Below are 17,943 nucleotides of genomic sequence, written 5' to 3'. Positions count from 1 at the left end.
TGCGAAGTGGATTTATGAAAACAATTTGGAGCTTTGGCCAACAATTTCGCTCCGGTACCGCTCTGCCATGAGCTCTGGGCAACATCTACCCAGCATATTTCGGTTTCTTTATCACTATTCTCCAATTTTGCTCCAGTACCGCTTTGCCATGAGCTCTGGGCATGAGCTACCCAGCATATTTCGGTTTATTTATCACTATTCTTAGGCCTTTTCTGTTGTGTTTATTTAGCCTACCCAACCACTAGTAATGCGCAGAGATGTTGATATGAGTCTAACAAGAAAAAGCAATTCGTTTTTTAAGTAGTTCATGGTGTCTGAAGGAATTGGCTGTCAAAATCTATGGATAGTAACTAGCCTACATATGTAGGATATTTATTTGATCACCCTGTTGTAGGAGAACGTTCCTGCAGGAAATGTAAAACGTGTAGTGTATTTGAGCTTTAAAAAGGCCTATGGAGTTTGTAATCTCCACATTGACATTTTAGACTTGATTTTCTCTTACGAAAAATGTACCCCTACTAAAATGTAGTATAATCCACATAATATTTAATGTTTCCTGTTGCTGCAGGATTATATTCCTGCTTTAGCAAACTTGCTAAAATTAAGATCCTACATCTTGTATAATGTCGTCTGTCAAACAGGTAGGACTACCTCATTTCTTAAATTGGAAGAAATAGGCTCCAACACAAAGCCCTCTTCTCTCTCTCTCTCGCTCTCTCTTTCTCTCAAGCCAGCTCCTGCCCTTACCAAGAGGGATGGGCCACAGTCTCTCATCCACCTGTGCCCGCGTGGGCGCGCATGGAGCACCGCACGTGCCCGCGCATCATTTTCTGACGTCCACTAATCTGGAAGCTCTCTCCCTGGGCTCGTGGCATAGCCTGGTACTCGCGTGCCAGAAGACTACCGTCACAAATTTTCACCTCGGGGTAAAAAATGACACAATCGACGATTATTCTCACTTTTAAACTCCGCGTGGAAGTTATTGGGGACTCGATAGCACCAGTCGAATTCTTCATTTTACATTAGGATAACAGTATTTTGATCTTACATTTTTCTCGAGAACGGTAGGTATCCCTCACTCTTGGAATGTGTGTATATAATGTAGGCTAAGTTTAGCCTGTAGATGGTTATTTTCATAGCTACCGTGCAGGTGTTGTGAACTGCGTCAGTGTCTTGTTTGGCGGGACCTGTGAGTGGGCACTGGGCTGCACTGATAAGAGGGGTGATGTGCCTTTGTGTGCTGATGGGTCAAGCGTCACAGTAGTGCAGGGATTGATGTGTGAAGTATTAGTGATTATATTCTTGAATATTTTATCAAACATGCTAATAGATGATGGGGGGTTCCTAAAGTTTTCATGAAATGTAGTGTGTAGCAGCCTATGTGTGTGTACGCGTGAGATGCGCGACAGCGCGCTTGGCACGTACCGTATCCTCCGATTGAACAGTGAAAATGAGCGAAGCACGCCCCCTTGCAGATGAACGCCCAGTAGTGCTCTGCTCTCCTGTCCACACACTGTCAATACCAGTTAACCCCCCCGACGGAGTTTTACCATTCATAGTTATGGAGTTAAGCAGATATTTTTTAGCTAGGTTATTCCTCTGAACTCTAACTAAGTTTAACTGTCGCTCTTTCCAGGATAACGAGGAAGATACTTCGACCATGGTTGTGTTTACACGGAATGACTGAAACTAATATTTACAAATCGCAACCGACGCAAGGAGGGAGTACATTTATGGATGGTCTTGGCGGGGCACATAGGAACTCTACTACTGTGTGAATAGCCTACCAACTGACTTTTGCTTTCAGGATTCTACCTTTCGTTCTACATTTGGGTCTAAAGTTCGGTGGTTCTGTCTCTCTGGGATTGTAGTTTTGTGGGAGAGTGTGGCGTCATGACTTGGAGATAGATCTTGCTATGAGTCTGGCGTGGAAAATACCTATTGGAAGGTGTGCAGCGGGCTACAGACTGGGAGGACTCGACATCGGCAACTGATAGGCAACCCCCGTTTTTACCGAGCGTAATGCACCTGGCATGAAGACAGAGAATGGATATTATATGGGAACTATTTATTGTTCTTCACGCCAATTTCATAATCTGTATATCAGGTAAGTTTTTAGTAATTTATATTATTGGTGGGTCCGGTGTTAAACGGAGAGAAGTGCATGTTCATTGGATGAGAACGGAGGGAGGAAAACTGGTAACAAAGTTGTAAAATGTTGCTGAAAATGTTGAAATGAATTATAACGTAACGAATGATGTGTGTCGTTGATGGTCGGATCAATTGATAGGCCAATTGATAAAGGATCAAATGATACGATACATTTGAGAACGAAGACATTTACGTGGCAGAATTTGCCTGAAACTCGGATCTCATCAGTTGTGGTCGGTGGATGTCCCTCGGAATAGATATGGGACAGCCTATAAATTGGTAGCCAATACTGTAGCCCAAATTGTGTTTGTGGTGTATTTTATTATGTGCAGTATTGAATTATGCAAGTGTTATAAACTGATTTCAATTAGAAAGGGTCAACTGAACGAATGATCATCAGGACAAAGGTTATGTGAGAATGATTTCGTAAAATAAAAAAATATATATATTATAATTTATTCGACATATTTCTTTAATAGGTTCAGGCTCAGGGCTGACGTTTGCCCAATTTTCCCTTGGGGGAAATCGCGGTGTATTTCGTGAAATTATGAATGGAAAGTGATAGTGTAGTATTAGGCTACCACTACTGTTGAACTGTTATAACGAGGCAGTGCTACACGTGCATGAATAACCACCACATTGACATCAATAGAGGGTTCAGTGGAGTGAGCTAAATGGGCACGCATGCACTGGCCATGGCGCAATGGCTGTTCCAGAACTATTACAGCTATTATACTGTTAATGTGAGTGGATATGTACTGCGTAGTAGATAGGAACAGTATTGATTTCTCTTTATCATGTGAGGCCCGGGGCTATAGTATCACATTATTTCGAGTTAGATCAAATAGGGTAAGTGTGCGCATCAGTGAGCGCTGGTTGGGGTGATGCGCTGCTGGGTTGTGCCATCATGAGTACCCCCGTTGACTATTGGGTAAAATGCATTAGGCTAGATCCATCATCACTCTGCAATGCAAATCCACCTGCTTATCTGCCAACAATTTCTTATACCACCATTGGAGACATGGAATTTCAAATTGTTGGCATCTTTGCTTATAGAGGCATATAGACTACCTACCTGTTCTGATATCAAAATCCGATGTTACTCTTATAGCCTATTATTGAAGCAGGTACCGGTTGAGGGGTCGAGTGCTGTACTTTAGAGGCGTGTGCACAGTCGTTCCCCAGGGATAGGCATATTTGTGACTTGGATGTGCGCAAAACCTCACTCTCCCCTCCCTCCATCCCTCCCTCCTTCCCTTTCTCTCAGATCTGTGAGTACATTAATTACGCAGGACTGTCCTTTGGAACTTCCACATCTCCCCTTGAGCCTGACTAAATTAGGATTATAGGCTAGTTATAAAGGACCACACACACACGTCACTCCCCCCCTTATGTTAAGGAGGGATATGTGCAATAATTTGCTGGGCCACTTGGGTTTGTAGCAGATGGAAGTTATTACATTGTTTCATCACTGTCGTTTTTAATGCCACACTTACCAGTTACATAAGGGCGTGTTCCTAAAATATGAGAATGTAACATGTAGGATATACCTGCCAACCATATGCAAATGAAATATCTCCCTGTTTTGCACATGCCTGCTATTACCATGGCAACTAAAGTTTGATACCCCATGGAATGTAGTCAAGGAGATTAGCCTACAGAATATTGGAGACTGGACGGGTTACCTTTAAACCTGCTCAGACTGCTCCTTTCTGCAAAAGGTAATTGAAGACACATTATGATGATCAGCTTGATTATGTAAAAGGTTACATGGCTTAATCTCCTAAATGGATACAATAGGCACAACCCTAATTTTACAACTTTACATCATGGGACCAATATCTGGCCAACCTACTACCAGAGTGTAGGCATACACAGCATCTCCAAAACCTGCCAATTGAGACCAGCCAACTCTGTTTTAGCATTGGAACAAAATATCAATTAACATCTTTCTACTGCAGATATCAACCCTTCTGATGCTTGGGTCTGACCGAATGTGATAATATTTCAACATTGATCTGCTTGGCATATCAAATACAGAAATTATGTCTCATTATGCCTTACTTTTTGTTAACAAAATTCCATCTGTAAAATGTTTCATATAATATGGGACTCTACCTATCAATTTTATTTTATATAGCCCTTCATACATTAGCTAATATCTCGAAGTGCTGTACAGACACCCAGCCTAAAACCCCAAACAGCTAGTAATGCAGGTGTAGAAGCACGGTGGCTAGGAAAAACTCCCTAGAAAGGCCAAAACCTAGGAAGAAACCTAGAGAGGAACCAGGCTATGAGGGGTGGCCAGTCCTCTTCTGGCTGTGCCGGGTGGAGATTATAACAGAACCATGCCAAGATGTTCAAAAATGTTCATAAGTGACAAGCATGGTCAAATAATAATCAGGAATAAATCTCAGTTGGCTTTTCATAGCCGATCATTAAGAGTTGAAAACAGCAGGTCTGGGACAGGTAGGGGTTCCATAACCGCAGGCAGAACAGTTAAAACTGGAATAGCAGCAAGGCCAGGCGGACTGGGGACAGCAAGGAGTCACCACGGCCGGTAGTCCCGACGTATGGTCCTAGGGCTCAGGTCTCTCAGTTGGCTTTTCATAGCCGATCATTAAGAGTTGAAAACAGCAGGTCTGGGACAGGTAGGGGTTTCGTAACCGCAGGCAGAACAGTTGAAACTGGAATAGCAGCAAGGCCAGGCGGACTGGGGACAGCAAGGTGTCAGCATGCCCGGTAGTCCTGACGTATGGTCCTAGGGCTCAGGTTCTCAGAGAGAAAGAGAGAACGAGAGAATTAGAGAGAGCATACTTAAATTCACACAGGACACTGGATAAGACAGGAGAAGTACTCCAGGTATAACCAACTAACCCCAGCCCCCCGACACATAAACTACTGCAGCATAAATACTGGAGGCTGAGACAGGAGCGGTCCGGAGACACTGTGGCCCCATCCGAAGACTCCTGGGCCAGACTACACTCAATCATATGACCTATCTGAGCTAAATTGAAATATAATGCCAGATTGATCTAAAAAAAGGGAGATAAATGATTATTATTGAACTGCTGAAAGTTACTGATCTAGATGGTTTAAGCATTTGTTTAATCTCTACAATAAAAACAGCCAACTCTGGGACTGTATCAGCTGTATCATGAGACCACAATAGGCCTACAACTGACTATTTGGTTTGAAGCTTTGTCACTTTCAGAAATAACACTGTTGTAGACTATTGTCATTTCTCAAAGTGAGAGCAAAACAAGTCTCACTTATCTTCAATTGTCTTGTCGGATACTGCTAGGCTTTCCGTTGACTGTGAGTGCCAAGTAAACCATTTTCTTCTCTATTCTCCATTTGTTCAACTACATGCCGATGCCTTTCTATCCACTTAAGAGCCTTTTCACAATTACTAAACTTTTTGTAAAAAATACCATCAGCTACACATATTATTCAAATTTAACCTGCGTACTTGCTATGTCTCGACTGCTACCTCTGGAGGTAGTGTACAACACTCGCCCGACAGTTACCCCCCTTGAATCAGGGCAGTGTCAACAGAATTGTCTCCTTGAGCCAACCTTCCTACAGTATAAATGATAAAAGCAGAGCAATGTTTTTGAAAAGCTGAATTGTATAGACATTTTCCTAATATTTGAGACTTGTTTTATTTAGTTTTTACCTGAAATTGCAGTAACAGCCTGTTATATTCTGAAATTGTTGCAGTAGCTGCCAGCTGCACTGAGCCACGTAGAACTATGGAAGCCCATCCCCACCACCAAAAACATTTAAAATGTAGATCATACAAATAGGATATGTTTTTGTCATTGGGAAAATGGTATGGTGATTTCAGAGGTGGCACCACAGGTCCCAGAGTGGTGGGGGTGAAATTGTTTGCCTGGGGCCCAGAGTTTTTCCTGATCTGGTAGTAGGCTAACCTAACCAACTGTGGACCCTAGTTGTATGACATAGTAATAAATCAACGGTTTTATATGGGCTATGATGGGACCAGATTATTTGTCTAATCAGGTCATTTGTTTTTTTTTTACTCCTGGAAAAACTCCTGGCCCTAGGGACGATGGAAACAGTACAACCCTTTACACAGACAGAGACAAAAACTGAGATTGGACAAAAACTAACAGGGCTGAGCTCGCTGTATGCAGGGTTCCATTGTATAGGCCTTTGCATCTCTAATGATATACTCATACAGTATGGCATCACTATTGTGTTGATTGATTAATTCCAGTCAGTAATTTTTTATTAAAAAGGCCACCGAAGTGTGAATATAAACCAAATTTGATCACATTCACATTTTCTCAGAACACAAATAAATGGGCCTATTTTTGGCTATAAATACAGTGGATTCAGAAAGTATTCTGACCCCTTTACTTTTTCCACATTTTGTTATGTCACAGCCTTATTCTAAAATTGATGAAATTGTATTTTTTCCTCATCAATCTACACACAATACCCAATAATGACGAAGCAAAAACAGGTGTAATTTGTTATGCGCAAATTAATGAAAAATAAAAAACAGAAATATTACATTTACATAAGTATTCAGACCCTTTACTCAGTAGTTTGTTGAAGCAACTTTGGCACCAATTACAGCCTCGAGTCGCTACAAGCTTGGCACACCTGTATTTGGGGAGTTTCTCCCATTCTTCTCTGCAGATCTTCTCAAGCTATATCAGGTTGGATGGGGAGCGTCGCTGTACAGCTATTTTCAGGTCTCTCCAGAGATATTTTTCTGGTTCAAGTCCGGGCTCTGGCTGGGCCACTCAAGGACATACAGAGACTTGTCCCGAAGCCACTCCTGCGTTGTCTTGGCTATGTGCTTATGGTCGTTGTCCTGTGGAAGATTAACCCTCGCCCCAGTCTGAGGTCATGAGCGCTCTGGTTTTCATCAAGGATCTCTCTGTACTTTGCTCCGTTCATCTTTCCCTCGATCCTGACTAGTCTCCCAGTCACTGCCGCTGAAAAACATCCCTACAGACAGCATGATGCTGCCACCACCATGCTATCACTTTAGGGATGGTGCCAGGTTTCCTCCAGAAGTGACGCTTGGCATTCAGGCCAAAGAGTTCAATCTTGGTTTCATCAGACCAGAGAATCTTGTTTCTCATGGTCTGAGAGTCCTTTAGGTGCCTTTTGGCAAACTCCAAGCGGGCTGTCATGTTCCTTTTACTGAGGAGTGGCTTCTGTCTGGCCACTCTACCATAAATGCCTGATTTGGTGGAGTGCTGCAGAGATGGTTATCCTTCTGGAAGGTTCTACCATTCCACAGAGGAACTCTGGAGCTCTGTCAGAGTGACCATCGGGTTCTTGGTCACCTCCCTGACCAAGGCCCTTCTCCCCCGATTGCTCAGTTTGGCCAGGCGGCCAGCTCTAGGAAGAGTCTTGGTGGTTCCAAACTTCTTCCATTTAAGAATGATGGAGCCACTGTGTTCTTGGGGCCCTTCAATTCTGCAGAAATGTTTTGGGACCCTTCCCCAGATCTGTGTCTCGACACAATGCTGTCTTGGAGCTCTATGGACAATTCCTTTCTCCTCATGGCTTGGTTTTTGCTCTGACATGCACTGTCAACTGTGGGACCTTATATAGAGGTGTGTGCCTTTCCAAATCATGTCCAATCAATTGAATTTACCACAGCTTGACTCCAATCAAGTTTTAGAAACATCTCAAGGATGATCAATGGAAACAGGATGCACCTGAGCTCAATTTCAAGTCTCATAGCAAAGGGTCTGAATACTTATGTAAATACGTAAAAACATTTTTTTTAAACTTTAAAAAATATATTATTAGCAAAAAAATCAAAAAAACTGTTTTCACTTTGTCATTATGGGATATTGTGTGTAGATTGATGAGGGAAAAAAAATATTTAATACATGTTAGAATAAGGCTGTAAAGTAACAAAATGTGGAAAAAGGGAAGGGGTCTGAATACTTTCCGAATGCACTGTACATTACTTTACATTTCCCCTGGCCTAGATGGGATCAGAGCGCATAGGTTTCTATAGGCTACCTGCAGCTGTGGGTGTTATCAGAAGGCAGTTGATCAGACTTAAACTCAGATTAATTGTGCACGTTGACAAATCATTTTTGGTGGCGGGTACGAGCTTCCATATAAAACAGCTTGTCATGGTGAATTCACTTATAGAGTAGAGAGTATAGTATTACTTTATTAATCCCAACTTGGGAAATTGTTTTATGACAGCATGCATCATCAATGACTTACAATGACAGAACACGCAACAATGACCAACACATGATAAAAAACACACACAAAAAAAAACACATTAAGACAAAAAAACACTGTAAGACAAAGGCACATGCACCAACCATAGTATCCCTAAAATAATAGTCTGATTCAAGCGCTGTTTTCTATCCTACTCTGGGGAAAACAGGCAACAACATTTTACAATAGAAAGACCTCATAAAACAGTTAATCCATTACACTAATTAAAAAGCCTCATGGCTGTGGGTAAAAATGACCCATGTTTTCAGTCGCAATTTGCTTTTACCACATGCAATGATTTTCATGATATTGATAAAAATGTAGCCTGGCTTGTTGTAATGTTGTAAGGCAGCCCTACTGTACTTTTATATTTGTATTAGAGGGTTAATTGTTCAATTATAGCAACTCTGTGCTTTTGTCTTGAAGGTCATGAGTGTAGCCAACAGACGATAAACTAAACCCTTTAATTGTCTGTAATTTTGCATTATTCAAGAGTGTAATATGGTTTGGTTGCATTATTCAATAGGCTAATATGTTTTAGAAGAAAAGTTTCTGTCATTATTGAATAGTTTGGGCTTACTGGCTAGTGGCTACTGTGATATTGACGGACAAAGATTATCTCATTGCCATTCACAACGAAAGGTAAGGATGTAATGTGCAGTGGTGTAAAGTACTTAAGTAAAAATACTTTAAAGTACTACTGAAGTAGTTTTTTTGGGTATCTGTACTTTACTTTACTTTTTATATTTTTGACAACTTTTACTTTTACTTCACTACATTCCTAAAGAAAAGGATGTACTTTTTACTCCATACATTTTCCCTGACAACCAAAGTACTCCAAATCAAATCATATAACATTTTATTGGTCACATACCCATATTTAGCAGATGTTATTGCGGATTTAGCTAAATGCTTGTGTTCCTAGCGCCAACAGTGCAGTAGTATCTAACAATTTACAACAATACACAAATCTAAAAGTAAAAGAATGGAATTAAGAAATATATAAATATTAGGACGAGCAATGTTGGAGTGGCATTGACTAAAATACAGTAGAATAGAATACAGTATATACATATGAGATGAGTAAAGCAGTATGTAAACATGATTAAAGTGGCCAGTGATTCCATGTCTATGTATATAGGGCAGCAGCCTCTAAGGTGCTGGGTTGAGTAACCGGGTGGTAGCCGGCTAGTGAAGCTGTTTTTCAGTGTCTCGGTCCCAGCTTTGATGCACCTGTACTGACCTCGCCTTCTGGATGATAGCGGGGTGGACAGGCCTGGCTCGAGTGGTTGATGTCCTTGATGATCTTTTTGGCCTTCCTGTGACATCGGGTGCTGTTGTTGTCCTGGAGGGCAGGCAGTGTGCTCCCGGTGATGCGTTGGGCAGACCGCACCACCCTCTGGAGAGCCCTGCGGTTGCGGGCGGTGCAGTTGCCGTACCAAGCGGTGATACAGCCTGACAGGATGCCCTCAATTGTGCATCTGTAAAAGTTTGTGAGGGTCTTAGGGGACAAGCTGAATTTCTTCAGCCTCCTGAGGTTGAAGAGGTGCTGTTTTGCCTTCTTCACCACACTGTCTGTGTGGGTGGACCATTTCAGATTGTCAGTGATGTGTACGCCGAGGAACTTGAAGCTTTCCACCTTCTCCACTGCAGTCCCATCAATGTGTATAGGGGCGTGCTCCCTCTGCTGTTTCCTGAAGTCCACGATCAGCTCCTTCATTTTGTTGACATTGAGGGAGAGGTTATTTTCCTGGCACCACTCCGCCAGGGCCCTCACCTCCTCCTTGTAGGCTGTCTCGTCATTGTTGGCAATCAGGCCTACTACTGTTGTGTCGTCTGCAAACTTGATGATTGAGTTGGAGGCGTGCGTGGCCACGCTGTCATGGGTGAACAGGGAGTACATGAGGGGGCTGAGCATGCACCCTTGTGGGGCCCCAGTGTTGAGGATCAGCGAAGTGGAGGTGTTGTTTCCTACCTTCACCACCAGGGGGCAGCCCGTCAGGAAGTCAAGGACCCAGTTGCACAGGGCCCCGAGCTTAATGATGAGCTTGGAGGGTAGTATGGTGTTGAAGGCTGAGCTATAGTCAATGAACAGCATTCTGACATAGGTATTCCTCTTGTCCAGATGGGATAGGGCTGTGTGCAGTGCGATGGCGATTGCATCGTCTGTGGGGCGGTAAGCAAATTGCAGTGGGTCTAGGGTGTCGGGCAAGGTGGAGGTGATATGATCGTTAACTAGCCTCTCAAAGCACTTCATGATGACAGTAGTGAGTGCTACGGGGCGATATATATTTATTTCAGTTACCTTTGTTTGAGTTACATTTTGAATGCTTAGCAGGACAGGAAAATGGTCTAATTCACACACTTATCAAGAGAACATCCCTGGTCTTCCCTACTGCCTCTGATCTGGTGGACTCACTAAACACACATGCTTAATTTGTAATGATGTCTGAGTGTTGAAGTGTACCCCTGGCTATCTGTAAAAAAAATAAAAATAATGTTTACTTTTGATACTTAAGTATATTTTAGTAATTACATTTACTTTTGATATTTAAGTATATTTTAAACCAAATACTTTTAGACTTTTACTCAGGTAGTATTTTACTGGGTGACTTTCACATGAGTCATTTTCTATTATGGTATCTTTACTTTTACTCAAGTATGACAATTTGGTACTTTTTCCACCACTAGTAATGTGAATTGAAAAGTAGAATTCTCTTTCACCACCTAGCTCCTCAGACTCTCCTTCATATCTCGTAGTGGGAGTAGGGCCTAAGTGCTGTTCATGTAAATGTCAGCCAGCTCCAAGTCCCTACGTCTCCCAAGAGAGAAAGCGGGAGAGCGAGAGAGAGCTTGAGAGAGAGAAAGAGAGAGAAAAAGAGAGAGAGATCACAACTGTTCAATCTAGCTGGTCATGGTGAGAAGGTTTTGCTGAGACTGAACACGTTGATTAAACTGCAGCATCAACTCTTAATATTGCACACACCGGTCTCTGGAATCAAATGGTTCTCCTCTCTACTAATGCCCCCAGCCCCATCCATTCGTTCCTAAAAGGACTAGGCTTCTATTGGCAGTTATTAGTCTCAAATACTTTTTTTGCAAGAGGTTCCTCTATTATTGAATCTGCTTATGACTGACTGGATAATAAACCTGGGTTGCTCAAGGCTGCATTAGCCCATTGAGCTAAAGCTTAGCATTTCTCTCTGGGACGTCTCTGGGACATCTCAGGCAAGCTTACTCATCACATGACCATAGTTCCCTGAAGCACCTCTGTTACACACTAACATTTAGCATGATCCCATATCAGCTGTCTCTTGATGGAAGTGTGAAAGTTGCCATTTCCAATGCAATCATTGGCTACTTTGTTTTCCTCTTGTCTTTTGAACACACTAGTAATCAATGTGTCATCACTGAATCTCCCCTTCGTGTCGCTGCCTGTCTGAGTTTTACAGACACCAGATCAAGTATATCTATCATCAGTAGGCCTATAGCCTCTATCAGAGGGGGATTAAGGATAAGCACACCCCTGAGTGAATACAGTGATCCAGGACATAATCTGAATATAATACCCACATCAAAACATTTTAGACGGGTCACTGGCTTACTGTAGCAGTGTTTTCTATTAGCGCTGGCTGTTGGCTAATCAGACGGTTACAGACTAATTTTCAGCCGGATACATTTTCCACTTTATATTAACTAGGCTACTTTTCATTTAAACGTCTCAATTCGCCAGTCCGTCGAGCCCTCTCCCGCTAGAGAGCCATTCATTTGGCTCCCTAATTTACATAGGCTACTGGTAGGCCTAGGCTTTTTGGCGATTATCTGCAGATAAATTACGAAAACATCCAATGAAGATCGTGAATCATCACTGCAGGAACAATAGGTAGTGGAGAGCCTCATTCTGGTCCAAATAGGATAATTGGTGCCCTCACGGAATCCAGGTGTTAAAACGGAATTCAACAATATAAAAAAAATGTATTGACCTTATTAGTACACTGTTAAAATGAAGTGCTTTGTAACACCAAAACTAGTGACAATTGAGCTGCCACCAACTTGAAGGAGCTGAAACCTTAACTTTGCTGGAGTATTGAAACACATCATCCCGAAGATGTTTTGAAGCATGAGACGGTGTGTTGTAAGACCACTTAAGAAAGTGTTGTGCAACACCTTGCCAGGGACTGGGAGCACTATCGGAAGAGGTTGAAACGCATTTATTTGGTGTTTCAATTTCTGTTTACTGTAAAATTAGATACCTTCTCTTTTGGTGTCATGTCCTCTCTCTAAAGCTTCTAAACACCATTATGATGTTTAAAATCATGTCTAGTGCAGAATTAGATAACTTCTTCTGGAGTATTTTCATTGATTTATGTATCTGATCATGAGCCTACACCTCATGGCACAACAAGCTGCTTAATACTAATATAGAATGTATGCTTTTCTTTCTTCAAACATGCATACAACATTGTGTAAAATATTCATGAAGTAAAAAAATTTTTGAATTACCCACAATCCTCTAAAAACAGAGCAAGATAGGAAGTGCAAGGAGATTAAAACCAGACTTCTAAATAGTTCAATCACTCAATTTTCTCTATCTTTGGTAATCCTCTTATAAAGCATACTTAGGCCAACATTTTGAGAAACATATTAAGTTGGATTTATTCAACAGCAACAAAAATATGTTAAAATTAAATTAACAAATCATTGAACAGGTAGTTTTTTTTTGTTGAGTAAATGTCAGTTCACCTGAGAATCATGGCTGTGTGATTGAGTGTGTAAAATTCCAATGAAATGTACCATCTTAATGCCCCAGAAGACGGGGGTCCAATTCTTGCTTCCGCCTGTTCCACTTTCAACCTTTCTCTGTCTCCTCCTGTTTCTAATCTGTGCAATACAAAAATTAAGGTGAAATTCCACAAAACATATTCTCTTTAGGCCCTTATCATCAATCAATATGTAGTCTATAAACCGTTTGCATTTCTTAACCATTTGATTGTATGAGAGACACAGTCTGACATTTTTTTTATTTTGTGTGTTTTGATGCTGCCTTTTACATGCACTGAAAACCCCCAAAAAGTGTTTTCACAACACTCTTAAAAACACCAATATTCAGATTGAAGAACCTCTTTGGGTGTTTCAGAGTACTTTTATTCTGTTTTAAAACACATTCTGTGTATCATAACACTTACATTGGATTTACATTCAAACACCCTCCAAACACCAGATCTCAGGTTAGATGCACTACTTTTCATAGTTTCATTACACGATCATGGTGTTTTGAGTCTTTCTGTTTTTACAGTGTAGGGAATCCACTATATGTATTGAAAATGAATTCATTAGCCAAAGTTTATCATAAGACATGAAAATAATTAGGCTTGGTTGGAATACCGTATATACACCATATACCGGAGAATAGCCACGGGATGGTTTTTTAATACCGTCAATACCGTTTAAACTATTTATTAGACGTTTTTCAATACATTTTAATATTTATAGCTACTTATTAAGTAAATACAGTGGCTTGCGAAAGTATTCACCCCCCTTGGCATTTTTCCTATTTTGTTGCCTTACAACCTGGAATGAAAATAGATTTTTGGGGGGGGTTGTATCATTTGATTTACACAACGTGTCTACCACCTTGAAGATGCAAAATAAAATAAAAATTGTGATACAAACAAGAAATAATAACAAAAAAAAACAGACAACTTGAGCGTGCATAACTATTCCAATCTCCGCTGTGGATCTTTGCAGCTCCTTCAGGGTTATATTGGGTCTCTTTGTTGCCTCTCTGATTAATGCCCTCCTTGCCTGGTCCATGAGTTTTGGTGGGCGGCCCTCTCTTGGCAAGTTTGTTGTGGTGCCATATTCTTTCAATTTTTACTAATCGATTTAATGGTGCTCCGTGGGATGCTCATAGTTTCTGATCTTTTTTTATATCCCAACCCTGATCTGTACTTCTCCACAACTTTGTCCCTGACCTGTTTGGAGCGCTCCTTGGTCTTCATGGTGCCGCTTGCTTGTTGGTGCCCCTTGCTTAGTAGTGTTGCAGACTCTGGGGCCTTTCAGAACAGGTGTATATATACTGAGATCATGTGACAGATCATGTGACACTTAGATTGCACACAGGTGGACTTTATTTAACTAATTATGTTAAATTCCGAAGGTAATTGGTTGCACCAGATCTTATTTAGGGGCTTCATAGCAAAGGGGGTGAATACATATGCCTGCACCACTTTTCCGTAATTTATTTTTAAGAATGTTTTGAAACAAGTAATTTTTTTTATTTCACTTCACCAATTTGGACTATTTTGTGTATGTCCATTACATGAAATCCCCCCAAAAATTGTAATGCAACAAAATAGGAAAAACGCCAAGGGGGATGAATACTTTTGCAAGGCACTGTACCTGCTGTAAACTTGTGCAATACAAGCAGATCGTGTTCTTCATTTCACCTGTCACATTATTTAAAATGATGAAGCTTACAGTAGTTCCCCCAAACAGTTTAGCCAGTCGTGTGTTTGTTTGTAAATAGCACTATGGGAGAAAGCGGGAGCAGGTGAGTCCAGCTGTGTATTGACAGGGCTTGTGGTTTATTTGAAAGTCAACAGTGTTTTTTTGCTTCAATAGAGTGATCAGGGACGTGCAACTATAGTTTTCCTTCACAGAAAATACATTAGTGCAACACATTCGGCAAAAAACAGCTTCATTTTCATCAGATGACAATAGAAGTGCAACGCTATTTGGCTAGCAGCCACACAAGTAAATGAGTGTACAATGAAAAAGCAAGGTCTTTTTTTGCAAAAACGATGCGTGGCCATCATATTTGTAATGTTTATCATAGAAATAATGTAGAGTGGTCTGGCTACACCGAAAAAAGTACAGGAGAAAAGTAACTACACATCAGTCAGAGTGCTGTCTGCTGATAGAATGCCTGTTCTTGAATTCTCATCCGAGTGGAGAAGTGCAACTGAAGCACAAAATTAGTCTGATGCCGAGCAGAAATTACAGAGCAGGCAGTACCGTTGCCCTAGCGACTCTAGACTCCACACAGGTACAGCGTGTACACATGCTGCTCCAGAATCAGGACTGTTCTTCCTTCAGACAAGCATGTGTCAAAACTTTGTTCATTTGCACAATATCTCTTGTTCACATTCGCTTGTAAATGTCCAAACTCACCAAAAATGACATTCGGTGGCTCCTGCCTATATATGTATAACTTTATGAGCATGATTGTCTGTCTTTGTAATTCATTTATTTTGCACTCGTTAGCATATTTACCTAGCAGCCTCCATGGTCATTTGCTATTACTTATGCTAATTAGGTTAGCATTCTGGTAATACATGCCCAATGGGCTTTTTAGCTTTTTTTTGGCGCCCCCTTGTGTTAAGACGTTAATATCGTAGATCCCGGGATTTGAAAAGGCTGGTATGACGATATGAAAATCTGGATACCGCCCAACCCTAAACAGAATGCATCAGTGATTCGTATTTCCTACAACTTTCTGAAGAGGCAACGAGAACGCCCCTGTCTGTGTGTGCGGTGCGCACGTCTACCACTTTGTGTAGCCGTTAGCGATGATGCTAATGAAACAGTCTTCTGGCAGATGGAAAGGCTTTCCCAAAAACCTTCTCAATGAAATGTTAACTACAAAGAAGCCTGTGCTTACATGGCAGAATGATATCAGGATTATAAATCCAGAGGGTATTTGTTTTGCAAACTCTAACCTCACATTTGCGCTACAAAAATGCCGCTAAACAACAGCCTCTTGCTAGGTGTGCACTTGAATTAAAGGGTAACTACACCCAAAAATCTAGATTTCTCAGATTTTTCCCAGACCTCAAAAGAGGTCTCCTGATGTGGCATTGTTGTGGACTTAGAGAATCCAATTTAGTTCGTTTTTTTCTATTAAAAATATGTAATATTAATAATGGAAAACGTAAAAAAACTAAACCTTTAATTTATTTACATGATTATGGGGCTATTTACTTAATATTTCTGTTTTAAAGGTGCAATATGCAGAAATCGCTCCTCCATTTCCTGGTTGCAAAAATTCTAGTAGTTCACCTAATTTCAGTTTATGTGACAAAATAAGCAATGTGTAGAGAATCATTGTACCACCTAAACAGCTGTGAAATATATTTTCAATAACCAGCAAATATTGTTCAGCTGTTTGAAGCTGGTGTACAAAACCGAAAGTAAAAGACGCAAAAATGAAACAGATCTTCCGCTTCTTAGACTTGCTATCAATGAGAATGACATATCTATAACTAAAATGTCTATGTGAATTTGGTCATCATTGTAGCAATTAATATCCTGCAGTAAAACTGTAAATAAGACTTTAATCTCAAGAGAAGACAGGTTAAATGTTAAAAAGGTTTAATGTTCTCGTACTTAGAAAATAGCCCTGATCATATAGGCCTAGTTAAGTCTGTTAACCCTGTGTCAGTGGAAATTCAGAACCTGGAAACCTAATTATCACAATCTTCCAATTGGCTTCTTTTACCCCTCTCCTCTCCCCTGAAACTCCTCCCCTGGTAACTTTGAATGATAATGTGCTCTTAGTCTACTAACCTTGTGGACCTCTTGAAACTCTAAATAGGAAAATTACAGATGGTTCCTGACCACATGAACCCAGTTGATGACCACACAACCTACCCATTCACTATGTAAATGTGTGGGGCACAAAGGACACAAAGGACTTTTGATGAATTCTATTTCATGCCATCCCCCTGTACCAAACTGCCTATCATACTCACATCCACTTTTCCCATGGTTGGAGAGAGGAACTGTTAAAACCCATTCGCTGTAATTCCTTACTGTATGAGAACTGTATTATTAATGTCAGTTGAATGCTGCTGTTTCCAATTATGGATAAAGAGCGGCTTCCCGTTCGTTAAGAGGAGAGGCATTTACATTGCATTCGGAAATTATTCAGACCCTTCCCTTTTTCCCAAAAATCTTACTTTACAGCCTTATTCTAAAATGGATTAAATAAATAAAAATCCTCATCAATCTACACAAAATACCCAATAATGACAAAGGGAAAACAGGTTTTTAGAAATGTTTGCAAATGTATTAAAAATAAAAAACTGAAAAATCTTATTTACATAAGTATTCAGACCCTTTGCAATGAGACTCGAAATTGAGCGGAAACATCCTTGATTGATTCTACAACTTCATTGGAGTCTACCTGTGGTAAATTCAATTGATTGGACATGATTTGGAAAGTCACACACCTGTCTATATAAGGTCCCACAGTTGACAGTGCATGTCAGAGCAAAAACCAAGCCATGAGATGGAAGGAATTGTCCGTACAGCTCCGAGACAGGATTGTGTCAAGGCACAGACCTGGGGAAGGGTACCAAAACATTTATGCAGCATTGAAGGTCCCCAAGAACACAGTGGCCTCCATCATTCTTAAATGGAAGAAGTTTGGAACCACCAAGACTCTTCCTAGAGCTGGCCACCCGGCCAAACAGAGCAATCGGGAGATAAGGGCCTTAGTCAGGGAGGAGACCAAGAACCCGATGGTCACTCTGACAGAGCTCCAGAGTTCCTCTG

General features: G+C 41.0%; 1 protein-coding gene across 1 annotated transcript in view; it reads left to right on the top strand.

Moving 5' to 3' along the window:
• Positions 1-836: 836 nt before the first annotated feature.
• Positions 837-17,943, top strand: part of LOC121547389 (carbonic anhydrase-related protein 10) — a 360,625-nt gene continuing 343,518 nt past the window's right edge. Inside the window, 2 exon segments of the mRNA XM_045209942.1 lie at positions 837-1,064; positions 1,637-2,107. Coding sequence (XP_045065877.1) covers positions 2,047-2,107 — 61 coding nt within the window. The 5' untranslated portion in view covers positions 837-1,064; positions 1,637-2,046.

Source organism: Coregonus clupeaformis, chromosome 31 (assembly GCF_020615455.1).
Source record: "Coregonus clupeaformis isolate EN_2021a chromosome 31, ASM2061545v1, whole genome shotgun sequence".
NCBI classification, from domain to species: Eukaryota; Metazoa; Chordata; class Actinopteri; order Salmoniformes; family Salmonidae; genus Coregonus; species Coregonus clupeaformis.
Note: the sequence above shows the minus strand (reverse complement) of the source record. Positions and strands in the feature narration are given on the sequence as shown.